This window comes from Sebastes fasciatus, chromosome 18 (assembly GCF_043250625.1).
Source record: "Sebastes fasciatus isolate fSebFas1 chromosome 18, fSebFas1.pri, whole genome shotgun sequence".
NCBI lineage: Eukaryota > Metazoa > Chordata > Actinopteri > Perciformes > Sebastidae > Sebastes > Sebastes fasciatus.
The window spans coordinates 18,336,950-18,353,986 of record NC_133812.1 but is presented as its reverse complement, the minus strand read 5'-3'; the positions used below and the strand labels follow the sequence as shown (position 1 = coordinate 18,353,986).

The 17,037-nt window shown below is 42.1% G+C and overlaps 1 protein-coding gene across 3 annotated transcripts in view; it reads left to right on the top strand.

Annotated features, from left to right (window-relative positions):
• The first annotated feature begins 231 nt into the window (after positions 1–231).
• Positions 232–17,037, top strand: part of LOC141755762 (nesprin-1-like) — a 34,505-nt gene continuing 17,699 nt past the window's right edge. The window contains exons 1-10 of one of the 3 annotated variants that reach the window (XM_074614948.1): positions 232–941; positions 3,312–3,373; positions 9,008–9,103; positions 9,766–9,849; positions 11,771–11,791; positions 12,071–12,163; positions 13,700–13,881; positions 14,008–14,204; positions 15,614–15,726; positions 16,241–16,279. In XM_074614948.1, the coding sequence (XP_074471049.1) occupies positions 797–941; positions 3,312–3,373; positions 9,008–9,103; positions 9,766–9,849; positions 11,771–11,791; positions 12,071–12,163; positions 13,700–13,881; positions 14,008–14,204; positions 15,614–15,726; positions 16,241–16,279 (1,032 nt within the window). In that variant the 5' untranslated portion in view covers positions 232–796. The remainder of the gene's footprint in view (positions 942–3,311; positions 3,374–9,007; positions 9,104–9,765; positions 9,850–11,770; positions 11,792–12,070; positions 12,164–13,699; positions 13,882–14,007; positions 14,205–15,613; positions 15,727–16,240; positions 16,280–17,037) is intronic. The other 2 variants (XM_074614947.1, XM_074614949.1) reach the window with 2 other exon arrangements.

Genomic DNA, 17,037 nt, shown 5'->3' with positions numbered 1-17,037 from the left:
CAGGCTCTATAGAGTAGAAAGCTGCACGCCTCAGAGCGCTGTATGGTATCTGTGTGGATGAGAGAGAGAGAGGAGGGGTGTTAGAGTGCCTGTAACACATAGGGAATTCCTGCACGTTTGTCCCGATGCTGTGTTTGAACATGTGTGTGCGATGCTGTCAGAGTAGAGCTCACACTTTCCCCCCTCCTAACCTGCTAAACGGTCCCCTTCAACCCACCCACCACCCTCCTCACCGCTCACCTCTCCCTCTCCAACATCACTACGGGGCTGCTGTGACATCACTCATTCCCACGCACTCTGATTGGCTGGCTAGTGGAGGGAAGTGGATCGTTCCCGCAGCCTACAGTGAGAAATTAGGAGAGAGAGAGAGAGAGAGTACGTGGGAGGGAAAGACAGAGGTAGAGAGTGTGTGAGAGAGAGAGAGAGACTAAGCAAGAAAGATTGATGCTGAGGCAAGCCGACACTGCACTGCTCTCACTCACACACACAAACAGTCTCACGCGTACGCTCAACATCACACTCCCAAGCTGCTTAACAGGCAGGAAAAACACTGAGTCTGACTGAGTCTGCAGCCCTGCTACTGCAGGACAGGACAGAGGACAGCAAGACGAGAGGAGAGCAGGAGGGTGAAACCTTCCTCCCTGCTTCGCCTCAGAGCAACAGTTTCACTGCTGTCATCTCGGGAGGTCCAGTGCTCCAGGGAGCTCTTTAAGGACACCTCCCCAAAAAAAAGGGGGCGAGGCAGCAAGGGCAGGAGCAAGGGCAAGTATAGCCTCTACCCGGAGGTTTGCCGTGAATGTCCTCTCAACGTCCTCATGAGAACAGGCGGGAATCGAGGCGTAGTCTGGGGTACAAGATGGCACGACGAGCAGGGGGCGAAGGCTCCCCGAAAAAGAACACATCCCTCAACCTGGTGACGGGGTTCTTCCAATACCTCCGCGGTAAGTGGGACAGTGTGTGCATGAATGTGTGTCCCCTACTGAGGTGGAGAGTGTGAGAAAAAGAAGTCATAGAGTATGTACATTTTGCATGTGTGGTATGCTGTGTGTGTGTGTGTGTGTGTGTGATTTAGCGTGGCACTGCAGTATGGGCTGTATGTGCCGATGTGTGTGTGTGCATTTTGCAGTGCAATTTCCTTACTAAGTGTTCCCTGCAGGGGAGATTTTTTTTGGGGCTGTGGACGTGGTGTGTGTAAAGCAAAATGTGCAGAAATTTAAAGGGGGCGTTTCCACTTTGGCAGAGTGTGTGTCTGTCCGTCTGTCTGTGTGTGTGTGTGCGGAGGTTGCTGAGCTCTGAGCCTACAGCAGGTGAAGCAAGCAGACAAGTAGCAGCTCACTGCATGTGTCACGGCTCAGCGGGCAGACTGTCAAAATGTTTGATTTCTTATCTCTCGCCTCTGTTTGACCCTGTGGCGTTGTGCCTGTCTGCTCATCTGTATTTGGATACCATGCATTCAGCATTCTGTCGCACTGTCTCACTGTCTTGATAGATTAGATTAGATTGCAAGAAACCATTACCATAATGTTTCTTTGGATTTGTTTCCTGTCACATCTCTCTTATGGGGGGAATGAGCAAAACGGAGAATGGGTCAGAATGGTTGCTTTACAAATTTGTCTATAGACACAGGCCTCTGAGACTAGATTTTAATGATATTTCATTAAGGTCATTTTCACTGTGGGGGGTCAACGTGGGAACTCAGGGGCTGCGGATGCGACTAATGATGATACAGGTCAACACTAGCCGAGTAGGTAATCAAGTGTGTTAAAATGCTGCTGCGAGGCTCGGTTGCTGAGGACGGCTGTTTCCCTTTGTGATATTGAAAGAATGTGACCGTGTGTGTGTGCGCGTAAGTGTGTCTGTGTGTGCGCAGAGTTCAAAGTCACCCCGTCCCTGAGACTGAGAGGCTGGCACCACGCTCGTGCAGACATGTTCTCCGTCACACACATGTTCCTATTCCAGGATGTGTGGGGGGCTAAATCTTTCTCATTCTCCTCCAATATTACCGCCCATCAATATTTGATTACTCCTGGACCCAATCAAAAGATTAATTTGTAGAACGGGGGACCTGCTCAGTGGCACGTATGACTGCGTGAATGTATCTGCATTATGTATGAACACTCCCCCCCCCCCCCCCCCCCCCCCCCCCCCCCCCCCCCTCCCACCTCTCTGATGCACACACACACACACCTTACTGTTCAGGTCTGCCCACAGCACCTAGTGACACACTAACCAACTTGAGTGTAATCAAACCGTCAGCATATTTCATTAAGGTAGAGGAAAGCACTGTGTCAGACGTCCTCTCTCGCTGATAACATGCTTATCTCAAGGATATTGCTCTGTGGCGCAGACGGGACAGAAAAAAAAAATATTGTCACATGTGCCAGTCACTGTACATGATTGGATCCTTAGAGTCCCGGGCAGACTATACATCTGGTTTCTGCACATGATAATGGGATTCATGTGACAGCTGCACATGAATTTGTCGATTACAGATGTAACCGTCGCAGAAGTCTCAATTGTTGTTGCATGGGCTGCAAGCAACAATGAATTTTGCTGTCAGAAGGGAATCAGGAAGGAAAGATTATGCAGTAGTTGCTTCTAAAAAGCCTGCAGAAAACATACAAGTCTAAAACTATCTCTATACTATGATTGCCTGTGTGTGCGAGTGTGTATATGTACTATATGTTTGCTTGTGCACATGTGAGAGACAAGACTTGATTTATGTCTCGTCCTCATTTAAGTTAAGTGGCTTTTTAGGGGACATCGTCAGCAGACATCTATGCTATTGATTGTGCCTTTGCTAAATGGGCTTTATCGCTGCAGCCACCACAAACAATGTCCTTGCTTATATGTAGGTAAATCAGTGCATTTGAAGTAAGGTTGTGAGTATTGTAGCTGCATATTGCACGCTTAAACTGTGGTCAGAAATGAATAAAGCCTTCTTATACATCATGGCAGGGATACATGTCATCGAAAAGGAAGAACCACTGCCCTTCTATCTTCTAAAGGGCATTTTTGAGAGCAGGATTTTCTGTCCACTCTTAGAGGAGTCCAGCTAGTGAAAATGTCATTTTTAAATGTCAAATGCCTTCTCTTACTACATCAGTGTAAGGTATGATGTGGGGCGACTGCGTTCGGACACATTAGACAGACTAGTAATAATATCAAAGTTAATTAGAGTCGACCATCCAGCTCTGCAAAAACCCAATCAACTCTCAAAACAATAGACAATGAGAAGATTGTGCTTTAATCCCCTCTTTTGTTTATTATTGCATGTGACTGATAGTGACGCTCTGGGCTCTGATTTACAGATGAGCAGGAGGCTGTGCAGAAAAGGACATTCACAAAGTGGATCAATTCCCACTTGGCAAAGGTAAGAGAGTCTGGTTGATTCCCACTACTACTGCTGCCAGCATTGTGTGTCTCTTTACACAAACACCGGTGCTGCTGAGTGTGGATTTAGAACTTCTCATTGCTTTTCCACTTCCAATCACTTTGCTCTACTGTACTCCATCCACTGTGCTTTCTGTGACTTTTGCTCCATTTCCAAAACACGCCGTGGAGCTGGTCATGGGACCGACCGTGCCAGCTAAGACCACACACACAGTCATTCTTACTTGCATGCCTTTCATATTCCTTTTTTATTCCTCCAATCTCATATAGCTTGTAGCAAGGATTTACTCTCACTCTAATTATCACTTCACATTACCCCATCTAATACACTGTATATCTTTTTTCCTGCAAGCAGCTGTCAATAATTTAAGTCTTAGTAACCTGTAAGCTCTCTATCTCAATATGGGCCAATTTAGATTGTTCAGGATAAGAGATTTGAGTTAAAAACTGCCCTTCATTTGCCTCCTCAATGAGCGTGGACACCACTATATCTGTCAGTTACACTAAACAATTACACTTGATGCAGCTGCATGCCGAGGGGCCAGCGTACGCGTCTAATTATTGTATTATACTGCATTAGGCTCCTCAATTTAACCCATTACTGCTTGAATAGTGTGTCAGGAACGGTCGGACAAGGCAAATATGGCACAGTGCAACACAATTAAGTGTTATTTCAATCTGCACCGCTGCTTTCAAGGTTTCCTATTTGATTACGACAGCTGTGGAGGCCTTGAACCGCGGTGACGTGGAGCAGAAAATTCATTTGAAAAGCACTCTGGAGGGAATAAACCTTGACGTAAATATTAAATATCATGTCTCATGACCATGCCAGCAGAAAATTACACACAACCCAATACTTAAAATGCCTTGAATTTTTGATAACGTTTAGGTAAGCACATAGTTTATTTATTAAGTCATTTTGATGCAATAGAATAGAGCCACAGTCCTTTTGCTCTTTCATGGTCGCTGAAAATGTTTGGATTTGTGCGATTATGGAAAGACGATGAGGATTCAGAGGGATACCAGAGAGAGGGATCCCCAAAATGTCTCGATTAAAAAGTGTAAAGGAATTGTTCAACATTTGGGAAATGCACTTGTTCGGGAGGTTATGTGCTGTTTCTTGGCTGGGAACGGCAACTTCTTGGAGTCTCCTTTGGTTGCATGATAGCTGCGTACTACCCGAATGTCTAACTATTCTTTTAACTTAAAGTGCAATAACACAGTGTCTGGTGGAACAATTGTCCTGAAACTGACTACAATAAACTGGTTTGACAAGGAGCCGGGAAATTTCATTTGAATTCCATTTAAATTATCTTTAATTAACCGATTCATCTAATCAATAGATTAGCGATACTATCACACGGGTCCATCAGAGGAGATAACAGTATTTGTTCCCCACGCTTCTCTCTCCGCCTTGTTGATCAAATTAGTTGCTCTCCTCCTCGACCATCATGAAACTGCTTACCCTTTCACCTGATGCCTGACGTTGCCATAGTGATACTGATTGGCCTATATTTGTCTTCAAAAATGTCTCGGTCGTCATGGCAGCTTGGTAAACGTTCGGAGAGCTTTGTGATGAGTAGGAGGTAAAAGTCAATTCAGCAGGTGCGGAGGATCTAGTGTAATAAGGAGGTGCATTTCTTTAAGATGTTATTCAAACTAGTTGGGATGAAATGGCATCTTGTCTCACGTGTAAATACTCTAAAGAGACAAAAAATGTGTGAGAGAGACAGACAGGAGGATAGAGAGGGGGAAGAAGCTTTAACAGTTGGTTTAGCTTTGCTCTCAGAAGGATAGATCATGCTCTTGGCTATGCAGATGATTAGGCCACTCCAGTTATCACAGGTCTTTAATTCAGCGCCTAAAGGTATGTGATTAATCGTTGGGTGAGTTGAGACATGGCACGAGGGCTTCCTTTCACTATCACTCCCCTCCCCTCCCCCTTACTTTTCCACTCCACAGGTATAACAAAAGAAGTCTTATGAGCTCCGACAAAGAGTTTCTATGAGACGACGTATTGGAGCTGGTAATTTATACAGAAGATTAATGACTCTCATTACTCGGGAGTAGTTCACCAGATTAAGACACCAGTTATAGACCAAAGGTATAAACTGTAAGAGAGCAGCAGGGCACTACTTTTTGCATGTTGTTTCTTTCATTTAAATAGAGGGTGATGCTGTTAGACCTGTTATTCTCAAAGTGGGGTCTGTGGTACTCTGTCAGGGGGTCTGCGGAATAATTTGCTATAAATTATAAAATTGTGCTGTATCATTTAAAAAGTGCCTATCAACAGATCGGGACCATTTGCTCCAATAAAACAAGCAGATTGTGTCCATTTACCACCCACGTTAGCTTTGGGCCATTAGAAACTCTGATATGATTGTGACACATCACGTCAATCTGTCATGAATCAGTCACTTCACCCAGGGCGCAACGAACCATTCCTGTTGCTGCTTAGCTTAGTTTATTAGCCAGCTAGCTAGCTGACGAGCATGGAGAAATATTTGAGTCAGTCCATATTGTCAAGTGACGCTAAACTCAAACTAGTTAAATTGAGAAAACATGACGACATTTATATTGAACGACAGCAATGGGAGACCAAAATGTGTCATGTATCTTCAGGTGCTGGCGAACGAAGCCATGAGTTTTAGAATACAAATAGTTACAATGTTATCTAAGAGTACAAATGGTAGTGAGCATTTTGCTTAATAATTACGATTATGAGGGGATCCTTGGAAAATGTCTCCCCTTTAAGGGGTCCCTGGCCCCAAATAGTTTGAGAACCCCTGATTTAGATCCTGCAAATACATATATACAGTAGTGTATAAGAGGATACTGCTTGAATTTTCCTCAGAATTTTTGTTCTCATGTAAGTATCAGGCTTGCTGTTGCACAGATGCACCCCGTACTGCAGTGGAGTGACAAGGGGGGAGAATTCAGTGAGCGGGCCCCAAGTTTCCATTTTGACAAATCCTTTCTGAGAAGGTTAAAGCTTAATTACCAAGTGACCGGTGTGAGCGGCTGAGGTCTCATCGTCGCTCAGCCGTTTTCCAGGCAAACCGTTTTAGTGCAGTAATCAGTGAACCAAGTGTTCTTAGAGATTACAGCCGCAGTAAAGCGAAGCTCCCCACTCCTCTTTTGGTGTTTATTTCCCTGCTCCCCCTTTTTTCTTTAATGGAGGAAGAGGGGGATTGAGTGGATGACATACTCCATGCACACTAAATTCAAACCCGGCACATCATGGTGCATGGTATCTGCCTCAGCCAACTTAGCTGCAAGGATGTTTTTTTCATATTTTTTCCATTTCCAACCTGACAATTATGCTTGTGGCCTCTTAGATTTCTTTAATGTGCAAAATTTGGTACAGACATTCATGGTGCTCTGACGATAAATCCTAATGACTTTAAAGATCCCCTGATCCCCTTTCTTGTAGCATCACCGTGGTTATGGATGATATTTCTCCACACAACTGTTGTGTGAAATTTGGTACAGACATTCATGTTCCCATCATGATGAATTGTAAAAGCTTTGGCAATTCTTTGACTTTTCATCAAGCACCACCAGCAGGTCAGAATTTCAATTTGCCGGACCTTCTGGTTTATGACTAAATACCTGCAAAACTAGTAACATTCCCATCAGCCTCAGCTGTACTTTGTGATTAGTGTTAATTAGCAAATGTCAGCATGCTGACATACTAAACTAAGATGCTGAACCATAGACTGTATATAAAAAGTGGTCGTAGTCACCGTGACGTCACCTATTGGTTTGTGGACTACAGTCTTGAAGCCTCGAGTTCGGCATTTTGGAGCTAAATACAACTGAACGCTGAATAAGACATTTTCAGGTGACCAAAAAGGTTATAATTTACTGTCATGAACTGAAAACACACTGTGAAATGGTTAAAAGACAAAAATACAGACAACTCCCAGACCAGACAACTAAAGCATGCCCTGCTTTATGGTCTATTTTACTCTAAATGGGACCATAATTTACCAAATGAACATCATGCTGTATTGAAAAACACTTGAAACTAGTGATTGAGACCATAAACTCAATTGTTCCTTCAAACTGGATGTATTGCAATTCAAAATGAAACCCTCCAGTCCTCTCTTTGTTTCTGCCCCTCCCTCTCTCTTTCATGCTGTGGATCTTTTGGAATCCACTGAGTCAAGTGTACCAGGGGAATAACATGAGAGCACAGACAGACGCACGTCCTGAAACTACTCTTCTCACAATCAATTATGGCCCAGACACTCATATGTAATTAGCTCATTAAGACCTTGATTAATTTTTTTAGCTCATGTGGCTAAGCAGAGGAAATGGATATTACTTTCCTATTTTGTAATTAGTCAGAAATATCCTCATTAGCTTTGGGATTATAATGAACAAATAGGTAAATTTAACTTCAATTAGCTCATGGTATAATCTATCCCTTTGAAGGGGTATTTGTAAGTGTTTCTTCTGTCACTTTATGATAGGGGCACAAGTGCTGTCTGGATATTCTAATACCCAAAACCATGAAATGACATTAGAAGAGGAATTAGCGAGAAGAGCTACTGTATTTGCTAATTAATTTTGAAAGACGTGAGGTTGGTGTCCCTTCTCTCTTTGCCTTCTATCATTTTCCTCGCTGCCACTCTTTCTACTCAATTATACCCCTCTTGCGTATCCACCACGTTGGGGGTCGTATATTTCTCTTTCTCGCCACACACACACTCCACATGCACACACTCGTTGCATACATCTCTGCTTCCGCCGTTTTCTCTATTTCTCCTTCACTCACTTCATCGCTAATCTCCCTGTGAATGGCTCGCTCGTCTGAATCCCCCCCCCCCCCCCCCACCCGCCACCCCTCTCTAAACCTCCCCTCAGCCCCAGCATGTGACTGTGCTTTAAGAGAAATCCTTGATGTGGCGCCGGCAAGAAACAGAGATATGTGGATTTCCCCAAGTCTACAAGTCTGTGTCAGGTCAGGGAGGAAGTCAATGAGAAGGATAGAGTTTGAAATCATCAGCATATTTTAGGATTTGAAGACCCCATTCAGAGCCTGCTGAGCCTCTGCTTATGGCTGACTCGAGCTGTCAGTAAGACTTGGCAAAGCCAAACTCTTTTGGGGTTTGAAGTACATTTTTTTTACGAGGATTTCCTTTATCCATGTTTCACAAGTTGAAATTAACGTCTTACAGCGTAATATATTTATTGTATTTTGGTTTATTTATGCGCTGTGCCACTTAGAGTAGGATAATGTTGAGAAAATAAACCCCTTGCCTCATGGTTTCATGTATATTGCAAAAGCTATTAAGGCTTAAATCCCAAGTTTTAGCATTCCAAGACAACTGAGAAACCTTTGTATGAGTTTATGGCATGCAACGTTTACGTAAACAGTGAATTTATGTCACAAATTATGCCCGGACACTTGTTAAAAAATGTCTCTTGCACACCATAAAAATTGTTCCTCGTAAAATTTTGACTTATTTTACTTTTTACGCTCATTTAGTTTTCAATGTCAAAAGCTAAATCTTTCTATTCCCCCATGCATTGCATCATTCTATGTCTGCTTGTTTGAACATATTGTTTGAAAAGACTTTTTTAACATGATTGTTTTCTCATGTAGCGTGTCCCGCCTCTGGTGGTGACAGACCTGTTTGAGGACATCAAGGATGGTGTGATGCTGCTGGCCCTGCTGGAAGTCCTCTCTGGACATAAACTGGTGAGTCTCACGGTCATTTCTGCAGCATGTGATTTGGCCGCCGACTTCAAACACTTCATATCCTCTGATCTTTCTGGATTAAATTTGAACTTGATCTGACGTAACAAGGAACAGGTTGCTGAAATAACAAAGAGATTCAGTTGTTTTTGTTGTTTATTTTTGCTTGTTTTTCTTTATATAATAACGGTCAGTGCTGCTGCTATACGTGTTTTTAACAAACCTCAAAAGATCTACAGACTTAATGCAGTGCACGTGAACTGAGCCACGATTGCATGGAAATGCTCATTGATCGGCTTTTATTAGGATGTTTGAATTGAATAGAAAAGCCCAGATTAACAAGGACAGATCAGAGTTCACAACACAGACAAAGACATTCACACACACACACACAGTTTGAGGATTTTACTTGGCCAATATTGCCTTAGGTCTAAGCCTTCTATGTCCTATTGATCCGGCTGTTTATAGTCAAACACGGCTCTGATTGGACCTCCTTCTCATTTTAATCGCAAACACAAATACAGTTATACAGAATAATTCCCATACTTGTGCTGTATAACTTGTCTGCTTTTCAATTGCACTGTTTTATTTTTCTCCACACTGTCTATTTCTCTCCCTCTTATTTACTTGTTTCCACTTCCATTGTTCTCCTTTTTTCCTTCCAGCCATGTGAGCCGGGCAAGAAGCTAAAGAGGATCCACTGGGTCACCAACGTTGGTACAGCTCTAAACTTCCTTGAGGGTAGGAAGGTAAGAGTTCAGGGTCTTCTTTTTATGTTTTTTTTTTCTTCTCTGTGTTACCCCTCCTGCTGCTCTCCCTGCTCAGCTGCTGCCCCGTGGGTGTAAAACATTGAATCCTGACCTTGTGTGACCTGTTTCCCCCTCGTCTCCGCCTCTTACTCTCTCTACCTTCCCACATCCCTCATTTATCCCCAAACCAAAATGCTCTGTTTTCACGTCCCTGCAAAGATTTTGTTGAGTAAATAAATGAAAAAGAAGATCTGATAATATTCATACACAGGCTTTGATACATTTTTGCTGAATTTTTCCACATTTTCTCTTAAGAATTGGCATTCATTTATTTGTCTGGCTGCCTTAAAACAAATCAAAATGTTTATAAAAATGTAATTATTGGACTATGATATATTAATACTCTCCAGTTTTCTTTCCCTTTCCCAGCTTCATTGACAGAATTACATCCAAAAATGCTTTAATGTGGTTTTGGATGTAATCATCTAACTGCATCAACTGGCCCTCCGTGTGATTAGTAAAACATTCTCAAAGCATCACCCATCTCGTCCCTGGATATACATAAATAAAGCCATAAGTATGAGCTGGCGTCTGCAGGGACATTGATTTGTCTTCCTCGAGTGTGACGGTTAAAACCGTAAATCCTACACCAGTAATCTGCAGTCTGGAGATGAGACGTCAGTGGGCACTCTGCTGTATATGTCTATGTGTGTGAGTTTGTGACTGCGTAAATCTATGAGTGTAGAAAATTAAATGTAAATATGCTCTGTGTGAAAATCTGATGTATGTCTAGACCATATTTACATTTAGCTTTAGAGGCCCAATCGCTTTAATGCCTGATGCATGTTCCTCTTTTGTGTCTGTCATAGAAAACGTTGAGTGTGGCATTATGATATTTACCATTTCATTAATCATATTTGTAAACTGTTGAAACCCTGTAATATATGTATTTAACTGGGAGTTTCAAACCCATGGCTATGATATCTACAAGGTCTGCAACTAACAAGTATTATTTCATTATTGATGAATATGTGATTTGTTTTGTTTTTTTGATTAATCTATTAAACCTTAAAATGTCAGAAAACAGTGAAAAATCCCCACCATTATCTCCTAGAGCCCAATGTGACGTCTTCCAATCGCTTGTTTTGTCTGACTAATGCCCTTAAACCTAAAGATATTCACTTTATATTGATATAAAACAAAGAAAAGCAGCAATTCTGCACTTTTGAGAAGCTCGAAACAGCAAATGTTTATATGCTTTATAAATGACTTAAACAATTAATTATCAAACCTGTTTGCTAATAATGTCAACTACACTGTTTACCTGCACACTGTTGGTTCCAATGCAACTTCTACTGTATGGTTACCTGTGTTTTTTTATGCTGGTGTGTGCGTTCATAACACAAAACACTTCCATTAACCATTCCAGCTTCACTCCGCTGTGTTGAGTTGCCGGGATGACCTGCTGTGTTTTCTAATATGAAACCGTGTATTGCATGTATTCTTATCAGCCACTATCCCACGCTGCCCTCGCCTGGCCCCAATCTCTTCTTCCATGCTTGTTCACATAGACGGAGTGGCTTGTATTACCATATGATGACCTGTAGTGCTGCAGAGCCACAGTAATATAACCCTCTGTGTGATCATATAGAATACTTCATCATATCAGTAGATACAGCCCTCTCTTTTTCCCTTTTCTTGCACCTCTCTCTCCCTGTATCACACTCTCTCTGTCCATCTCTGCTGGATATAATCCCTGTTGCCTGTGTAGCGGTGATAGATCTCTCCTCTCAGCCAACCGCTCAAGTTATCTCACCTCAGAGATGCTGCAGTATGTGCTATCACGCAGTCAATGAGGCGTCCTCCGTCAGTCAAACGCATCTAAATGCTCTCTTTCTCTCTCTTCTTATCTGCCCTCCAGTCCGCCTACAGAGGATCTCCGGTCAGTATTCATAACCTGACTGCACTGGTTTGTTCAGGGCATGGAATAGATAGGGTCAGGATTACCTGCATCCAGTAGTGCTGGGGATTATGTTCATACTGTATATTGTTCATTTTGTGTAAACATATGTACGAGTCAGAGTGACCAGATTGAGGGAAATTATGTGTTCTAATCCATATGTTTGAGATTATAGTGAGATGTAAGCGTATAAACTGGAATTAATTGCAATCTGAAATTATTATGAGATATTGAAATATTGTATATTGTGTTTTGACACAGATCAAGCTTGTGAACATCAACTCCACAGACATTGTTGATGGACGACCGTCAATTGTATTGGGGTTGATGTGGACCATCATCCTCTATTTCCAGGTAACATTACCTTTAGTTAAAGGAACAGTGTGAAGCATTTCAGGGGATCTTTTAGCAGAAATGGAATATAATATTCATAACTATGTTTTCATTAGTGTATAATCACCTGAAACTAAGAATCGTGTTTTCGTTAGCTTAGAATGAGCCCTTCATATCTACATAGGGAGCGGGTCCTCTTGCACAGAGTACACCATGTTGCTCCGCCATGTTTCTACAGTGGCCCGGAACGGACAAACCAAACACTGGCTCTGGAGAGAGCCTCTCACGTTTTTATGTTACCTGAAGTCCACTGTAGTTCTCTGACACGCTTGTGAAACTGTGGTAACGTGAGCTGCAGAATGCAAAACCGTGGTGCCACCAGCTGCCGTCTGATTTGCTCCTAAAGTAGTGTTATTATGGTAAGGATGGCCTCTGAGCGAGGCGAACGCTGTTACCACGGTTTTGTAATTGGCGGCACACGTTACCGCAGTCTTGGAAAGGTAGGAGTGGGTGGAGGGGTACTCAGTTGGTTGCAATCCGCAACCACACCACTAGATGCCGCCAAATCCTACACACTGTACTGTACCTTCAAGTTAAATACGTGCTATTGATCAGATTAGCAAATGCTATGTACATAATTCAGGATATTACATTTTTTTTAATTGAACAATAAGCCAAAACAAGGAGAAGAAAGTTAGTGATAACTAAGTTTCATGGTGTGAATGTTTTAGTCAGTGATGTCATCAAATCACCACTAACAGCTCACTGCTACTTCAAATTGAAAACTACATGGCTGCCAATATACATCAGCATGATCCTTCATATTAATGGCAGTATTACCCCCATAAGAAATATGCAAAAGCCTAAATCAGTTCTGTGTTGTAAACCGTCAGTACTTATTAGGATTGCAGGATGTTTGTAATATATCTTTTTCCAGCTAGCAAAAAGCTAATCAAATTGAACTATAGAGAAATTTAAGATGAGAAAATCAATCTTGAGAAGCATCCCCACTGAAAACGAGCAGTTGGTACCTCAGGCATTTCAGACATGCACAGATCAACAAGAACTTAATCACAACACTACGGTCTCTTAGCAACATCAGCACACAGACGTCTGCTATTCCAGCAAACACACAGATATTAAATAAAGGAAATGTACAACAGTGGAAAATGTACTTATTCACTTACTGATATTTTGATGTATTTTTTGAAGTCTAATAATCTATTTTCTGATTGTTGTCCCAAGTCATACACCTATTTTCATTTTGTTTCCACGCATGGATGATATCATCAAGGCTCTGGGTTGTTAGATATGTCATTATTTGTCAACTAAATTGATATTTTGTACAGTCAGTTACAGAATATATACAGTATTTCTGGATGATGTGTAACATTTACCATTCAATATTATATGGATCAACAAAAACCTCAATAAAAATATAAAATGTACTCTATCATTAAGTTGCCCTTGAACAAGAATTCAGCTCTCAAGTGCTCCAGCGTTTAAACGTGTAGGTATGACGGCCTGATTTCTTTTCTGGTTTCCTGTTCTTTCCAGATTGAGGAGCTGACTAGTAGCCTACCAGCACTTCAGGCCTTGTCCAGCAGCACTTCTTCACTGGACAGCTCCACCAGCAGCACTGAGGCCACCAGCCCACCTGTCAAAAGAAAACCCCTCCCACCTCTGCAGGGCGGAGTCAGAAAGGCCCTACTAAGATGGGTCCAGCAGACAGCCACCAAGTATGGAGCCTCCCTTTCAAATTGTTTTGCTCTTTTAAACAAAATGTGTAAATTGCACCACAATATTATCAGTGAAACTTGTGCTGCTTCCATTTGTTTGATGTTGTGATGCTCTGTTCTTTGTAGACGTCTGGGCCTTGAGGTGAAGGACTTTGGCCCCAGTTGGCGCACAGGGTTAGCATTCTTTGCAGTTATCAATGCCCTTCGGCCCAATCTAGTCGACATGGAGCGTGTATGGAGGAGGCCCAACCGAGACAATCTGCAGGAAGCCTTCTCATTGGCTGAGACAGAGCTGGGCGTTCCACAACTTCTCGACCCAGAGGGTAAATTACATTTTCTATCGCATTTCTTAGTGACTTTGTCATTAAAGGGATAGTTTGGGTGTTTTTGAAGTGGGGTTGTATGAGGTACTTCTCCATAGTCAGTGTATTACCTGCAGTAGATGGCGGTCAGCACGCCCCCAGTTTGGGGAAATAGACAGGAGTACCAGCATAGGAGCAAAGCAATGTACTACTGTGAGGCCTAAAAAAATCCATATCAGTTTAAGTGTACGCTGTATTTAGATTATTTTCACAGGTTTACCTTGTTGTCAGACAGCCCTTTCCGACAGGGAACTGAAGCTGCTGTATCCATACTGTATATGCTCTCACCAAAGCCACCAGACTCCATAGAAAGAAACTGTAATTTTACTTTGCAGAACAGAGGGGTTGCTGGTCTACCGCTGTTCCAATCGGTTAGTTAGTGTTTTGGTGTGACTTCGGTTACTTCTAATTCACCAAAGTCACACAATAACATTAACTAACCAAAAATTGCTGGGGGTGTTTTCAATGGAGACTGGTGGCTTTGGCGAGAGCATAGATAACGGCTCTATTTCCCAGTGTATAGCTGTCTCACGGCAAGGTAAAGCAGTGAAAATATTGTAAATATAGCGTACACTTAAACTGATATTAATTTTTTTAGGTGGCTAAAATTCGTTTTGTTGCTTTGCTTTGCTTCTGTGCGGTAACTCCTGACTGCTTCTCCAATCTGGGGGTGTGCCGACCGCCATCTACAGTAATGTAGGTAATACACTGACTATGGATAAGTACCTCATACAACCCCACTTAAAAATCTGCCCTTTTAAGTTGATAAAAACTGAACTGAACAGCCAACCACATAACTACAACATCATGCAATCAAATATATTCTACAGTCATTTGCCTCTGTATTACCTTCCCTTTTACTCTCGGCTATATTATCTTTAATAGAAAACAACATTACCTTTGTGTTACTCACTCAAATAATAAGAAATGACTTACCTTATCATTTAAATCCATAGCTTTTCATCATATCGAGCTGTTTTTTTCACCCCAGAATACTGAAATGCAGTAGTGGGCATCTATCACAGCATCAGATGTGCACCTCAGTTTCTTTTCCAAACACCAGCTGTGCCCATTTTCATGCCTGCCCTTCAGAATGAACTCTGACAAATCAAGCTTGACATCAATATAATTAAGGTCCATTAGGCTGTGAGATTCAGCATGGTGGAACCTCCAAACTAAACTTGGACAGTGATCTGAAGCGCTGAAGGTTGTTGTTCATTTAAGGTGTCAGTTGTCTGTTTCTGAGTAGATGTCAGTCAAACACATATCAGTTCCAGTTATTTTCCTCTATGAGCTAAACTGTGGAAGATGTATTAGCTGGCCTCGACTTGATCTGACATTTGATTACATTCATTTGGTTCCCTCCTTAGATGTTGATGTAGACAAGCCAGATGAGAAATCCATTATGACATACGTAGCCCAGTTCCTGAAGCATCATCCCGACCGACAGCAGAGCGACTCAGATGGACCGCAAGAAGAAGAGGTAACCAGCTGTCACCAGATTTATCTCAATCTGGATACGCCATTCATTCTCTTCTCTCATTCTGCATCCTGTGTGTTTTGTCTTTCTCTTCAGATGTCACAGTTAGTGTGTCAAACTACAGCTATGACATATACACAGATGGCATTTTGTCTTTGTTTATTCAGTGTTGTGTGCACAGCTGGGTCTTTCTAAATACTGTTTGGTGCTTGTTTTGACCTATAAGTGCAAGGTGGGAGAGGCTTTTCTCATGACCAAGTCCAGTAACAGTTAAAGCAATTACATACATATTTTCTAAAATGTTCTGATGCAGTAACCACCACCTATCTGCTATACAAAGTAGGTTAAAACAAACAGTAATTTCACTTGTCATGTGACTCAGGTCTGGCTTATTTTATGTCTTTCATTGTTGCACATCTCTCTCTCTCTCTTCGTATCTCTCCTTGTCTTTGTCTCTCTGGTGTTTTTGTGTGGTGACTGCTTTCCTGTGGTTGTTGTGCTGGCCTCTGTCCTACAGCATGGTCTTGCTCCTCGCGATATAGAGGAAATGTTGGAGGTAGGTTATAGAGTAACTTAAAGGTCCCAGGGGCAGGTTTTCCATCATTTCCCGCAGCTCAATGCAATTAGCACCCATGCACATTCATGGTTTCCATATAAATGCGATTAATGCTTATTTTCCTGGCTCGACTATTGGATTACAGTATCACTGCCTACTGTACAGCGTATGGATGAGATTAAACATTGTTTTCCCATGTCAAAATAGAGCCTATGTGCTAATATTGGCTCTTTATCTTACCTGATGTGATATTCCCGCCGCAGGGTCCTCTGAGCCATGATAACAAAAGGAAGTCCAGTATAATAAGACGTGATATTACCATTTATTAACGTTACCTCCCGCTATGGCTCCTGGTTTCCATTAGCATGACAATGAAAGCCTCTGGCGTCTGCAGTGTGCATTGATACTGCGTGTTTGATGGAAAGCTTGTGAATAGAGGTTGCCTGTTTTTAAGGTTAACAGTGGCAGGAACAGTGATGTGTTTTAAAGCCGCGCTAACCACTTGCTTTCAGTGTTGTTTTGTTGTCCTACAACGCTGATTAACACGCTTTGTTCTTTTGTTGACAGCTCTTGCTAACACGCTAATGTTTGTCCTGAATATTCTCTTTTATTGAATGAAGGTCAATTGGACCCTTGTGTTTTCGCATTAAAAACAACAAAAGCGTTATTTTGTAACATAAATAGCAACTGAAACACTGGTGGTAAAATGATTTGCTGAAGAACAATATAACAGAATTAGCTTCATTCATTTTATTTAT